This window comes from Harpia harpyja, chromosome 9 (genome assembly GCF_026419915.1).
Source record: "Harpia harpyja isolate bHarHar1 chromosome 9, bHarHar1 primary haplotype, whole genome shotgun sequence".
Classification (NCBI taxonomy): domain Eukaryota; kingdom Metazoa; phylum Chordata; class Aves; order Accipitriformes; family Accipitridae; genus Harpia; species Harpia harpyja.
Genome location: NC_068948.1, coordinates 30,791,633 through 30,807,039, shown reverse-complemented (window position 1 = coordinate 30,807,039; position 15,407 = coordinate 30,791,633). Strand labels below are relative to the sequence as shown.

The window sequence follows — 15,407 nt, the reverse complement described above, 5'->3', positions numbered from 1 at the left end:
AGTAGCTATAATAGAGTTGAAAATGACAAATGCTTCCAACATACAGATTTACTTAATTTTACTGATGAGGGGTATGAAAATTATTATTTGATAAAGATGCTACTTTGGAAATTAGGAAAGGATTAAAAACACTGACCTCAGTAACTGAGAACACATAAGGCTTCAACAATGTATGAAAAACATCAACCTAAGAATACCATTACACTTGAGCAACCAAGGAGAACTGTAAAAGTTTAAATTGCTTTAAAGTAGAATAAATGCTTGGTGGGTGCTACAGAAAAGCCCAAGAAAGTTTAGCAGAGTTTAACGTCTCCTTTTAAAAACAGATTTCAATGAGGACAAAATTTGCAGAACATGGAGTAAAAGAAATACCACCAGAAAAGTAGCTACTGGCATTTCCCCCCAGTCCTGCATCAGAGAGAGGTCACAAGGAATCACATTTGTAAACTGCTTCTAAAGTGAATTAAAACTAAACCTTTACCTTTCTAATGCATTCCCCTACATTCAAAATTAAATACTACCAGCAGCAAGATAGACATACATTTAAAAAATGGCTCTTTGAATATTAAAACTGAAATATCGATGTTTCTTCTGAGACATACTAAATCACCTAATTACATCTCTGCTGCAGAAGTAGTGTATTTTGGAGAACTGGTTTCCCTAGACAACAGAGTTACAAAGTTCTTGTAGACAAAAACATGAACATAAGCACGTGTAAAATAAATCCAAACACTGTAACATTATAGAGCAGGAATTGTCAGATGGAGTTATACAGAAGACCACTCTAATCTAATATTCTGTCTTAGTGGCCAGTAACAGACGCTTCATGGAAGGATGCAAATAACCCAAGACAGAGCTATCACTCCAAGCAGTGAACAGTTTGGTCTTCCCTATTCTGTGGGGTTTTTTTCTGGAAAGGATATAAACTCTTCCTTTATAGAGGATCATGTAATTGGGTACTCCTCTCCACTTTTATTCTTGGCCTCAGTTGCACCCTGTGAATTACTGACTAATGAATTATGAACCGTGCAAAAGTATTTCCCACTTCCATTCTTCCGAAGGGATTTCATATTTATTCTCCATATTTATTCACTAGGAAAATCCCAAATGAACCTGAGAAAAAAAATCCACACAAAAGAATTCCAACCAACTTTCCTGAGCCCTCCCAAAACAGCTCCATTTCTGTTTTTCATGTTTAACTCATGTAACCTGAATTCAACAGATGGTCCTACTGCATATACAGTGGAGGAACTATTACATGAATTAATTGTTTCAGCTGTCAGAAGTATTGAAGATCACATGTAACATGCCAGTTTTCAAATCTAGATTATTCCATTGGCACAGAGGAACAAAGGCTACTTCTAGACTGAAATTCCAAATCCACAGGCAAGGCTACACAAATTAGTTATTAATGCTTTCATAACCATTTTGACATTTACAATGCGCTTTTTGCAAGCTAGATGGAACTGGAAAATCCAGGAGGCCCTCTCAGAGGAATCTGATTTCACTTACAGAAAAATCAGCTGTTATTCTCTGATACTTTCTTCTCCCCAATTTTTTCTCATTGTTCCCAGTTCTTTTATTGTACCTACCTACACTATGTATTAAAATAGGCTGAAGAAACCTTCAGCCATTCTGTAATTAACATATCTAGAAACCATTAACTAGTATTCAGATAAACTTCCATATTAAGCGTTCAAATATATACTTTAAGAATTGAGCAAATATTTCCTAGAAACATCTAAGCGAGTCAAGACATTCAATCATATTGCTAATCAGTATGTTTTATGAACTTCCACAAAATAGTATTTTCCTCCATTCCTCCTGCTAAACTGAAACAATATGTTTATTTAAAGAACCCATATAATAGCCAGTCAACTTTAGCAGGGTGCTCCCACAGGTGCTAAGATAATACTTTATCTACCTCACAGGGACAATTTGAGGAATCAGCATAAGCACCGTACATTAACATTTAAATTCAACAACACTTACATTTAAGTCCACTCAAGTTATTATAATTGCAGAAAGACTAATAGCAATATTTGTCATCTGAATTTTAGTAAAACCCCACTTATTTATGATTTTACTGGAATAAAGCACATGTCCTTTTTACACACATCAAAAAGAGCAAACATATTCCTTCATGTATGATAGCTTCAGCATGCAGTATACAGCCCTAACTCTCAATTACTGCCGCATGCGAGCAATAGCACTGAGCAAGACAGCCTACTGGCTTTGCTCACAGTCTGTCTCCTCCAGGAAACCAATGGGGGAGGCAAGCAGAGGGGAACACAATTTACAGTGCTTGCCACCAGCTGTAGACTTCTCATCTCACTACTTATTTCCAACTACCGTGGGTGAAGACATCTGCAACCTACTCGAATCCTCAGGTCCTGCATATTCTGGAGGCTAAATGTGATACGCCTTTTTTTTTTTTTTTTTTCCCCCTTCAATCCTTGGGTGGAAAAAAAAAAAGACATTTTCTTTACAAGCAAATCACCTTTAAGAAATATATGTAAATACTACAGCAGAATATTTTCATAGAAATATATTTATGTTTTAAATTACTGATCATGACTGCCTTTTAACAATTTCACTCAAACACTGGATGGAAGACACGGCGAAAAGGATAAAGCTATAGTAATGGATAAACAATTTTCCAATAAAGATTTTGTTCTAGATAACCAATTCCTGGCACGAGTATTGCTACTGTTTTGGGGTAGCGATGTGCTAAACAGAACCACAAAATACAAGAGCTTCCATATTTCAGTGCCAGTTTTGTAAATAAAATCAGGTACTGCTTTGAGATAACCCTGAATTTCTTAGTTTGATTGTCTGAATACCCTGCCAAGGTAGAGCTCATACCATAGTGGTGTAGGGCATACGGATATCCATACGATATACTTCATTTGCACGAGCAATACCCAGAGGAAGCTGCCTGGCCTGCTGTCCCAGCTGTAAGCACAGTCTCGCAGCATTGTATGACAACATCACATTTAGGATGTTCTCATAGTTAGAATATCTCTGTGCTTTCTTTAGAGGGAAAAAAGATGAAAGTGCAATAATTATAAAGAGATTGCTGTCGTGCTTCCATGGATCGCTACAGAGCACAACAGACCAAACTTAAAAGCAATAGAAGGACAATACCAAAATGAGCCCAACGTATGTAATATACTGGAATATTAGAAAACCCGGAGAGAACATAACACAAAATATCTTATGACACTAAAATTCTGTGGTACATCTGTATTTTGAATATTACATTAATTTTTGCTACCCTTTTCTCTAGAAGAATATATTAGAAATGGAAGAGATACAGAAGACAGCAAGAATGATTAATTATGGAACCAATTCCATTCAAATAACAAAGAAAGTAGACCATGAATCTTCAGCCTGGAAAAGACATGACTGAGAGGGATAAAATATGGAAATCTGTAAAACCAGAGAGGGAATATATGGAGGTAGGGACTGGAACTAGGAGAAGCTGAAAACCATAACCATATAAAATTGTCAGCAATCCAGAACAAAAATTTTAAACGACTTTCAACACAAATACAGGCAGAATACTGCCATCAGTGGTCAATAATGACCAAGAAAGCAAGCAAGCACAAGTATCTTTTAGAAGGGAGGGATTTTTTGAAAATTTTTTTGCTGAAGGAAAACAAACTCCCTTCTGATAGGCAGTGCTTGGCTGAGCCCATGTGTTTGTGCTGCAACAGTGACATGTTTCTAGGCCATAAAACTTTTTTTCCAAACTGTTCACTAGAAGGACAGATAAGCTGCAGTTCTCCCTCCTTACTAAAGCTACAGTAGTGCATCCTCATGAAGAGTAGGAAGTAATTTGGACTGTTTCTTTACAATGGCACACTCTGCAGAGATTTCTCTACATAACTGTCAAAGAGAAAGATTACACCAGACAACACAGCTCATCAGCACTGGATTTACCATGGAAAGCGCCACTATAGAGAACGTAGCAAACCACTTCATTTTAACAACAACCATCTCAAATTAAGTGCAACCCTTATGATTAAAACAGAAAAATAAACCACAACTTATTAGTCAATGTTATACTTTTAAGAAAGGCAGTACAGGGAATTAGACTATTTTGAACAATTTTCTGACCCATGAAACAATCTGGGCTGCACTAACATGTGGAGGCACCAAAATGCATAAAAAGGTAAAGCAGAACATCTTTTCCCTAAGTGGAAAGATAATAATAGTAATAATAATACAGCATTGCAGGGATGGTGAATTTGTTTATAATATTATTTATGTTTATATTATTTACATTTTATTAGTCATATACTTATTATTTTACCTGATATTATAGAAATATTATTTATATATGGTAATTGTTATGTTTATATTATTTGCCTTTGGTTCCAGTTAGACAACAATGAATGTAATTGCTACCTAACTAGCCCTTCCTACACGTGTTCCATGTGTGAAGCAGGGGGAGTAAGCAGCAGAGTGGAGGTTTTTACCTTCCTTAACATCCAGTGCTGATCACTACTGGAAAAAGCACACTGTTGTGGTCCAGTCTGAAAATGTCAATGCCAGAAAGAAAACTCCACAGGAGACTAGATGAATCACTCTGTGTAAGATTATGAAGTGCACATATTTTGACTAGGTGACATTACTTGTAACTAGACTGTACCTTTGTACTAGCTTGTAAGACCCCGGACAAAATCAGTTTTGAGGACTGGTAAAGTTTTCTATGCCAGAGACCACATACAGAAGCTTTGAACCAGGACCTTTCAGGACTCAGTTAACCCAAATCCTGCTAAGGACAGAAAAAAACCCATGTCTAGATTGAAGTCTAAATGGACAAGAGAGCATTGTAGGAACTCTTCCCAACACACAAACCCTACCAGCATGCAAGGAAGATGACTGGACTAGAGCGAAGTACAAATAAACAACAGTTCTTTGCAGAGTTTAAGGAAAATATCTGTGCAGCAAGAGCTCAACTCCTGACAGCAACAAGTCCTTCTTAGGAAGAAAAACAGGTGGCTGTTGGAACAAGTATTACAGCTAAAAAACCCTGAAGCCCTCTTGAAAGATAGACAGGCAAAACATCATTATGCAGCAGCATAACAATATAAAGGAGCTAAAAACCATTTCAAAGAAATACACAAATATCGTTTCATAGGCAGTTTCTGCTCAAAATCTCAATATAATATGCATGAATGCAACAAACTGTTACAAATTATTTTGAGAGACTGTGAACCACATACAATAAAGTAATAATTGCAACAAACTCAGAATCCAGGTGTTTCTTTACAATTCTCATTCTCATTTATAAGACCTGCTAGAAGTAGTCACGGAACTCCTGATAGCTCGTAGTTCACTCTATCAAGTAGTATAAAACTCGAAGCATACCTACAGGACAGAATGATTGTCTTGGTTTCAGCTGGGATAGAGTTAACTGTCTTCCTAGTAGCTGGTACAGTGCTGTGTTTTGAGTTCAGTATGTGAAGAATGTTGATAACACTGATGTTTTCAGTTGTTGCTCAGTAGTGTTTAGACTAATGTCAAGGATTTTTCAGCTTCTCATGCCCAGCCAGTGAGAAAGCTGGAGGGGCACAAGAAGTTGGCACAGGACACAGCCAGGGCACCTGACCCAAACTGGCCAATGGGGTATTCCATACCATGGGACGTCCCATCCAGTATAGGAATGGGGAAGTGGGGGCGGGGATTTCGCCGCTCGGGGACTGGCTGGGTGTCGGTCGGCGGGTGGTGAGCAATTGCACTGCGCATCATTTGTACATTCCAATCCTTTCATTATTTCTGTTGTCATTTTATTAGTGTTATCATTATCATTATTAGTTTCTTCTTTTTCTGTTCTATTAAACCGTTCTTATCTCAACCCACGGGTTTTGCTTCTTTTCCTGATTTTCTCCCCCATCCCACTGGGTGGGGGGGAGTGAGTGAGCGGCTGCGTGGTGTTTAGTTGCTGGCTGGGGTTAAACCACGACAATGATTTTAAGAAAACTTTTAGAACCTAACATAAAAATGATACAAGTCTGATATCTTATGTGCAAATTCATGAAAAAAGCTTCCTGAACAGCGAGTGGCATAAGACTAACTAGGCAGGTGGACACAATTTCTGGCTTTTCAACTCAATATTGCATTAGTTTTTTAAACAGGAGAACATACATACTATCAGTGTTATTTAGCAGAAAATGCACATAAAGATGACTGTGGAAGGAAACGCATACTAGCTCTTTTCTCCAGTATGATCCATAGCTCTGAAGACTCTTTCACAGCACAATAAAAGATCAAAATCAGGTTGATCAAAGCATGTCATATTCCCAACTCAGTGCATGATTTCCACGTCTCATAACTGAAACAATGATCAGCACTACTGTACACTTAACTGATATGCAAGAAAAGCGTTCACGTATTTTGGGTAGGTTTTGCTAAATGGCTTTTAATAACAAACGTCTTACAGTCATTCCCATCTCCTGAAGAGTCCTGTAGCTACAGGACAGCTACCAGGTGAACAGTTCCCTGAAATCACCTTTGAAAGAATGCCAAGGTTCAAATGAAAAATAAAATCAGCCTTGTTAAATTAGCACAGATGTACACTGCAGTGTCGTCCTATGTACTAAAAGTTAAAGGTCTCCATGAAAGAGACTGTTTTATAAGACAGTCTGGAAGATACCAAGATTTATAAGCACCCAGGACAGTATGAAAAAAAGCCTGAGGGGACAGAAAAGAGAAAGAGGGGAGAAAAACACTAGTAGGCTAGAAATAAGTCCTATTTGTACATACCTAGGTTGTTCCATGGGACACACAGTTTAAGATACATACTTAAAAGAGCAAGCCACAGGCACTATTGAAGGAATTAAGCAAAATTCAAAGCGTGTACAAGTTATTCTATTTTCTAAACCGGTAAATAACATCACAATATGAAGAAAGGCTGTTTCTGTAAGCAGGCTGAAGATTGGGAAAAAGTAACAGGGCCATCTAACAACGCCCTGGGCAAACACTTAATCATTTGCGTCTTTATTCTAAAGAAGTACTGATGGAGGTTGAACAGTTCATCTATTCAAACTCAGTAATTCAGACAAGCTTTTTTTGAAAATACAAATGCCCAAGGAAAACACACTTCGGGGTGAAAAGTCAGGTCTGTAGCAGTCAGTCTGTTTTCCACATATCTCTGGATACTGGCACCTCAAAGAGCCCTAGTGACCAGGGACACATCTATAGGGTCACTTTCAGGGAGTGCTCCGAGCACCAGACTGTCATTTTTGATGCTTGAATCCTGATCACTAATGTATTTTTAAACAAGTCAAGGACATTACAGGATCCACAATCCTAAGTATTGCAAGTCACTGGGCTTTCTTAAGCAGCAGCTAAATAAAAAGACTGACCACTCCATTCCCATAGCCATTGTAGCATTCTTCAAAACACAGTAATTTTGTAGGCTCGACTGTAAACACCTAAGGCAGTTTGACAGTGGAGCTTCACAAGAGTTGAGAAACAACTGCTGAATAAAGACATGACCGCATGATCCAAAGTCATCTAGTTATCATCCACCAGCTGAGCACCAGTAGCAGTCCATATTCACATACCTGCCTCAGCTGGACACCAAAATGAAACAGCCCCGCAGAACTGAAGTCCAACAAAATCCCATTTAAGTTGATAGGGCTTTCCCATGCTTATTCAAAAATAAGTGTTCTTGATTTTTTAAAAGAAACTAAGAGGTATATTCTGATCCTTTTGCTAATACATGGAGTCAACTTTATGACTTAGATAAGATGTTCCAAGACTGTTACCAATGAAACGCATGATGATACTAAGCTTCTGGGCTAATAATATGGACTTTAAGTCCGAAATGGGAGAGATCCATCTATCAGAAAAACAGCTCTTGCACTCAAAATCTTTTAACACTCTTTTACAGACTACAAAAGAAGAGCACTTCCTATATACCATTATATTTCTTCAAACTGTAGAACAAGGGATATCTCAAGGCACACAGTAATTTGACTGATTTGTATAAAATTGTATTTTTAGAACTTTGTTTCAAGTAATATAATGAAGATCCACTACAACCTAGAACAAGACATTTAATTTCTTCATTGTACAAAAATAGCTATAAACCTGATTTCAATTTCTTTGTTTTCACTACACTCTACTTTCTTACAAATCGTTTCAAAAAATGTAGCCTCTTCTGATGTTAATTGAGTGTTCACTTCTGCTTACTCTTTAAAAAGTCTTACTCTCCTGGGAAGTGATTTTTATATACAAATCACATAAAGCTACATAGATTGTATGCTGGAGATGATTAAGAGAGGGCAGGGTTAAATTTATATCTAAAGAAAGCCACAGATGTCAGCCAAATTATTTCTATACATACTTAAACAAGCATGCGTTAGCATATGCATGCCATTAGTATCTTAAAAGAAATTTACTATTTTTATATTTATGCTGATTGTAGCTCTGAAACTAAAGTAACTGCTACACTACAATGGGTTGGACAAGGTTCATCCACTGAACAAAAGGATAAATCTTGAATATATGAAAACTTTTATCAAAATAGCTGGATCTTATAAACATAGTTCCATTCTTTCAGTCACACTGTTATCCAAGACAGTACATTTGAGCTGCTTTTCCAGGCAAAACTATGACTGAGAAAATAAACGTGCAAATAAAACCTTCCTTTGGCAACACTGACTATTCCTTTTCCCTAAAAAAAATGAGCATACAAAAAAAAAAAAAACCAACCCACCCAGCCACTTAGAAATGTAATTCCCAAACAACAAGCATCATAACGACAAAAAAAGAAGCCATACAATGCACATGATTTCAGAAACTACCCAACAGAGTGAACTAGTGACTGCTCTAATATCACTGAACAAAGACAAAGAAACTGTAGGAAAAGAACCTCTGGACAAATAGAATACATAGAGAACAGCTAATGCTTTCATAGGGGACATATACTTTCCAAAACCAGCAGCCTTCTCCGAAGGCATAAAGTAAGCATGTAGATCACGGCAATTTTGTTACTATGATGTAGCCAAACTTCCAAAAAAATTTCCTCAAGTTCCATTACCTAACCTTCATAAACATATTAGCATAAATGGACTGTCTCTCTCATGGAGTCATAAGCAGTAAAGAGAGAGAAATCAAAGGCCAGAAACTGCAAATTTTCGTAACAGAAGAGACTACAAGTGTGGGTCCCAAAGAATTTCTGCTAACTAATCCTTAACTGTCTAGGAAAGGGGGCAAACAAGTAGAGTGGAAAGGGTGTCAGCCTACAGATAACCAGAGTTATCAAAGTTTGCATAAGAGTTTGAGTACAATGTCAGCCTTTATTTAATGAAGTCAGGACTTTGCAAAACTGAATTTCTGGGAGATGAAATGGAAATGAAAATTTGAATCACATGGTGAAAATTAGTCCCAGGTATTCCTACACAACAACAGGCTACACTGTGAGTTTGAATTTGAAAATATTTTCTTGAAATATTTGCTAAAAGCGCAAATGGTGTTAGAAGTTACCAAAAAAGAAAGAGAATGTAGAAACATCAGAAGAGACTTAAGACTCTGGATTAAACCACTCTGCACTCATAGTTTTGATACTCTGTAGGTCAAATATACAAAAGAAAAAAAAAGAAAAAAGAGGATAATGCACTGAAAATAGTTCCAACAACTTCCCCACATGTAATGGCTTCTACATGGAGATGGACTTAAAGATAAGGACCCTCAGCTTGGAAAGATATGCTAAAAAGGAGGTAGGGGAAGAAAAAGAAAATAGTATCAAAATCTGTAAGATAAATTATGCAGAAAATATAAACAGGAAACATCCCCACTCCCAACAAATTAATTAAATTATCAGTCAGGCAAAAAGAAAATATCTCCATACCATCTAGCACTCTCCAGAATTCATGATGTCATAAAGATCAAAAGTATAAATGGGTTAAAAAATGGATTAGATATGCTCATGGGCATATAAGTGGCTAATAAACACAACAGGCCAGATACAACCAGTAGCTCTGGAAGTCCTTTAAATATAGATTGATCTTTCAGAGATATGCATCTTCCAGCTTCTAGTATATACTTCCCAAGTTTCTTATCCTTCCACAAGTATCTGCTACTGGCCACTTACAGGATACTGGGTTAGATGGATCTTTGTCCCGAGCCAAAAATATAACTTGTTTTAGCATACCACCATCTGTCAGTCTTCAGTACAAAGGAAACTGGCAATATCAAAGGCAGGCCATGTAATCCAACAGTGCAAGAGGGCATACAGCATGAGCAGTGCTGCTCACTAAGAGTACTTCAAACAGAATAAATACTTAAGTTCAACACACAGTAATAAGCACAACTCTTTGTTTACACATACTGTGGTCAAGCAAGCACTCTGACAGATGACAGCATTGTAGTTGTCTGCCACAATTCCAGGCATGGAATAGGGAATGCACAACATACATTTACCTGCCAGGTCAGCTCTAAGGTCATATGGAATGTCTGAAAGAACAAGGGGCAGCAAAACGCTTCCTCGCTGCATTAAAATAGGCAAGACACATTTAATTTGGTTTACAGGGAGGTTCTCCAAACAATGTATTTTCACATATGTAAATCCACAGATCATCTGTTAAACATTAGTTAAGCAACAGTGCAGGTTATACACCTATGTTGGTAATGCAAATGGAAATTTATGAAGCAGAAACCTTTCCCCTTCACACACCATAGCCTTTCCCCTCCTTTCCTGCAAAAGGATCCTCTCCCCACAATGCTGGATATCCAAGTATTTGTTTTCAGAAAGTAACAATTAAATAGTATAAAGAAAGTCTCCTTGCACAAAATCGAGATAATAAAATTTATTGTGTGAACACAAATTGCTGTCAATATTAGTGCATACCATTTTCCTACTACCCAAAATTAATGATTAGACATAGAACAGTCCAGCTGCTAGAATTAAAAAACCAGACAACAAGTCCAGATGTGTAGAAAGCAACAGCAGTAAAAACAAGGAAGTAAGGCAGGCACATAAGTACAGTGAAGCTGCCCTCTAAAGTTGCATAAAGCAGCATCTAAAATCAACATGTCCTACCTTCTTACTCAGAGTAATCATACACACTATGAAAAATTGGACATGAGCTGGCAACATGCACTCGCAGCCCAGAAAGCCAACCATATCCTGGGCTGCACCAAAAGCAGTGTGGCCAGCAGGTCGAGGGAGGGCATTCTGCCCCTCTGCTCCGCTCTGGTGAGACCCCACCTGCGGTACTGCATCCAGCTCTGGGGTCCCCAGCACAAGACAGACATGGACGGACCTGTCAGAGTGGGTCCAGAGGAGGGCCATGAAAATCTGAGGGCTGGAACACCACTGCTGTGCAGAAAGGCTGAGAGAGTTGGGGTTGTTCAGCCTGGAGACATGAAGGTTCCGGGAAGATCTCACTGCAGCCTTTCAATATATAAAGGGGGCTTATAAGAAAGATAGAGAAAGACTTTACCAAGGCCTGTAGTGACAGTACAAGAGGCAACAGTTTTAAACTGAGAGGGTAGATTTAGAGTGGACATAAGCAAGAATTTTTTTTTATGGTGATGGTAGTGAGGCACTGGAACAGGTTGCCTAGAGGAGTTGTGGATGCCCTATCCCTGGAAGTGTTCAAGGTCAGGTTGGATGGGGCTTTGAGCAACCTCATGTAGTGAAAGATATCCCTACCCATGGCAAAGGGATTGGACTAGATGATCTCTGAAGGTCCCTTCCAACCCAAACATATGACTACAAGCTGGTTAACAAAAAACTGACAATAGAGGGGAAAAGAATGGGAACTATTACAAATATTAAGTGTTGTCCTGTCAGCAAAATCTCAACATGGCAGATAAAGCTTAACTAGACATCCTTTCATGTATTTATTTCAGTAGAATTTGATACAATCACATCCAGGGTAGTACTGTCTTTTCTGTGCAAAGACCTATTGAAAAGGCAAGTTGAAAGTGTGCATGCCCAGCACTCAACTTTGCTAAACTTACTTCTTCATCTCGCCGCCTACTTCCATCACACATGTAAGCAAGATAAGACTCCACGCAATCCTGGTGAAGACACTCCTTCCAAATTTACACCCATGCTCTGTGTACAAATGCACTGAGTAACCACATAGTCTTACTAATAAAATCTGTCCTTCTAAATTTTTGCTTCTTATATCAAGATACTAAGCTTAAAGTTCTCAGGGAAAAGACCACAGACTCCTGTGCATAGACTTCTGGGCGTATCCAGGACACTTATGTTTGTCAAAACAATCACTAAAGATGAAACTGAAAAAGTAATCCCACAGCTTTCAGAAGAGATGAGCAGTTCATGTCTTGAGAACTACTCTGATGAACAAACTTTAAAAACAAAAAAAACAGGTCTAGATTTCAATGGCAAAACCTGATTGATCCTCTTAAGATTGCCATAACCCCAGAGTGAAGGATGTGTGAAGGGACAGAATTTAATTTAAAGAATTTGTAACCAAGAAGTAGCAGCAGAAGCACAGGAGTAGCTTGGTGGAGACACTGTGCTCTGTCATGCAGGACAGCTGGGATAGATTCTTGCACTTGGTCTCACGCACCATGGTGAGCACATAAATGCTTGCTTGACCAAATCAATTACTTTATCTACAATTAAAAGTAAAAACTACACTTGTGCCAAAAACCTGTTGCCCTTCATGTCTTAGTTGTGCAACTAGAAGTCAAATTCAGTAGACGGAAGTTGTAAATGCATTTACTAAGTGTGGAACTTTGGAATGAATGATTCTATTCAAGACAATTTTCATTTATCTGTTGGGTAAATTCCATACTATTTTAGTTTATTCACAATCAACACAAAGCATCAATAGAATTAGCTGCATGCTACATCCATATCCCAATAGCAGAGCATTTACTTACTCCTGGTTCTACTTGAGTTCTATCTGCAATGTCAATATGGACAATTTCAACAGTCTTCCATGTGTTTGGATCTAAATTGTGCACCTGCAAAAAGAGAAAAAGGAATGATTTCCAAGCTGTCACCTTACACAGCGATGCACCTTATGCAGTACGTATGTGTGCCATGGATTTTTTCTGGCCTTCATAAAGGCAGTGTTCTCAAAACCTATCCTTTCTTCCTCTGCCTTTCTAAAAAGGAATAATCTCCACAGTTACAGTTCAAATTCACTCACTAACCAATTTTAAACCAGCACAAAGCCTTCACTTCTTGTGCATTCAGGAAACCTGGATTTAAGATTAAGCTGTATTCTTCCGTCACATTCGTTAGTGCTAATGAAATCAAGCTCTAATTAGAAACATTACCCATTTGGTAATCTGCATGAGCTTTTTGATCTAGAAAGGAGCTGCACAAATTCTAAAGTGCAAATATGGCAGGTTTCAATAACCTGACTAAATCTAGTAGGTTCCCTAAATCACAGGGCTGCCTTTAATACAGACCAGATGAAGTGTGTGTCATATGAAGGTATATAAAGGTCTGCAGATGTAATCAGCTTCACACCTGTAGTCTGTCAGGCATACCTAAACTTACAATTACAGCAAGCAGAGCTGTCCAAGAAATATTCTCCTTCTCTGTAGCATATCCATTGCAGTTCATTCAAGTACTGAAAATATACTGACAACTATTCCTTTGTGAATGGTTTATGGATATGTTTGTCACTATAGTAAAAAAAACTGCTGAAGAGACCTGTGAACCAAATCAACTGTTTAGAGAGGAAAACAAGAGTATTGCCAGCCTGGAAAATTTGCAGAAGCTGCTTCAATACATAACTCTACAGAAGTGTATGCAGATAAACTCCAATAGCCTTGTGAAACCTGTTTTCAAACAAACTTGTCAGCCTAAGTAGCACTAGCATGTCTAAGGTAAAAGAACATGAAATTAAAAAGAACTGACTGAAAATCTATTTAAATATTTGAGCGAGAATCAAGCATCTACATTGGCCTCAACACAAAAAATAAAAACCTTTTCTTGTTCTTGCATCTCATTAGGTGAGACAGCTGACCACGTTAGAAGGATTTGAATAATGCTTTCTTTGTTTTACATTATCACTGGTAGGGCTTTGACTTTATGCAGTAATTATCCACCATTACCAGGTACAGAATACTTTATCTGGATGACTACATCTTGAAAATATTACTAATGCTTGGTATCCAAATCCCAACTCACGTTCTCTGATGTCCCCAAATCTGGTTTATGCCAGGTCTCAATTTTTATGAAGAAGTCATCTTTCATATATTCATTCTGTAAGAATTAAATCAAAAAGCATGAGTCTGATTACACGTCTGTGCTTAAAGTTTAGATAAATGGTATTTACATATAAGTCACTACAAAGCCTTGACTAGCAACACATTCTAAATTATAAAATTAAATTATATTAATTATAAATTATAAAATTAAATATAAAAGAAACAGCCCCCTTACCTACATGCAGAAATAGGTACAATGAGATAACTAGTATCTAAATCTTAAGTATCAGCTACAGCAGTAAGTACTAAATTAAAACCAGTTATGTTTGAGAAATCCATCTCTAACTCTTGCATACAAATAGAAATAATACTGTCATTTACCATCCTTCCTCAACCCTGAAATTCTTTACCTCTATGTTCAAGTAATTTTCAAATTATGAATACTGCAGTTAAGACAAAAAAACCCTAAAATACATTTGCTTGAAATTTTTAATAAATGAGACTATTCTGAGGCAGGGGTAATAGATAATAAACATTAGATGTTACTGTATAGCACAATTATGATAATAAAGGTCCAGCTACCACTGAATTGTATGTCTAAAGACTAGCACAGAACGCTTCCAATTTCAGAAGTAAGAAAGCATATACCAGTGTGCGCATGTATCATGATGAGTCAAGCTAAACAGTTCATAAACTGGTTTGTTACTCCTTATGTTGTATCCACCTAGTGACAATCTAAATCAAGTTTGCAAGTGAGCAGATAAAGCAATTTAACATTAAACTTATAAGCTTCCTTAAACAGGTAACCAAAATATATACACAGGGAAATAAAGTCTTAATGATCTCTTTCCCACGCATCTTAAATAAAAACCAGAAAACCCCAAGCCCCCAGCTATGATGATCCATTTAGATTCTCAGTTAACCCATTTTAACTGAGGCAGGATTTCACTTTACAGAAATGGGATTTCGGACAGTTAGGGACTGATTTTATTTCATTGCTCTTCCTGCATTCAAGAGTGTAGAAACCTCTGATTTGGATTTTTTTTTTCCCTTTTTTAGCCTTATGTCTTACCAGGACAGATATTATGCTGCTGTAATGGTAAGTAAAGGCATAAAAGAAGATATAAAAAATGAAAACATTTCTCTGACAAATAATAGTTCTAATTACAGCCATGTGCAGACAAATAAAGTAACAAGGAGCTCTATGCCAGGAACCCTCGCAAGGCATATATAAAAGGTTGGAG

At 37.5% G+C, this 15,407-nt stretch overlaps 1 protein-coding gene across 2 annotated transcripts in view; it reads right to left on the bottom strand.

Moving 5' to 3' along the window:
- PITPNB (phosphatidylinositol transfer protein beta) overlaps positions 1 to 14,214 on the bottom strand; it is a 28,164-nt gene extending 13,950 nt beyond the window's left edge. For both annotated transcript variants that reach the window (XM_052796829.1, XM_052796828.1), the window contains exons 1-2: positions 14,144 to 14,214; positions 12,880 to 12,963 (exon numbers count right to left, since the gene is read on the bottom strand). In XM_052796829.1, the coding sequence (XP_052652789.1) occupies positions 12,880 to 12,963; positions 14,144 to 14,209 (150 nt within the window). In that variant the 5' untranslated portion in view covers positions 14,210 to 14,214. The remainder of the gene's footprint in view (positions 1 to 12,879; positions 12,964 to 14,143) is intronic.
- Between the last annotated feature and the right edge of the window lie 1,193 nt (positions 14,215 to 15,407).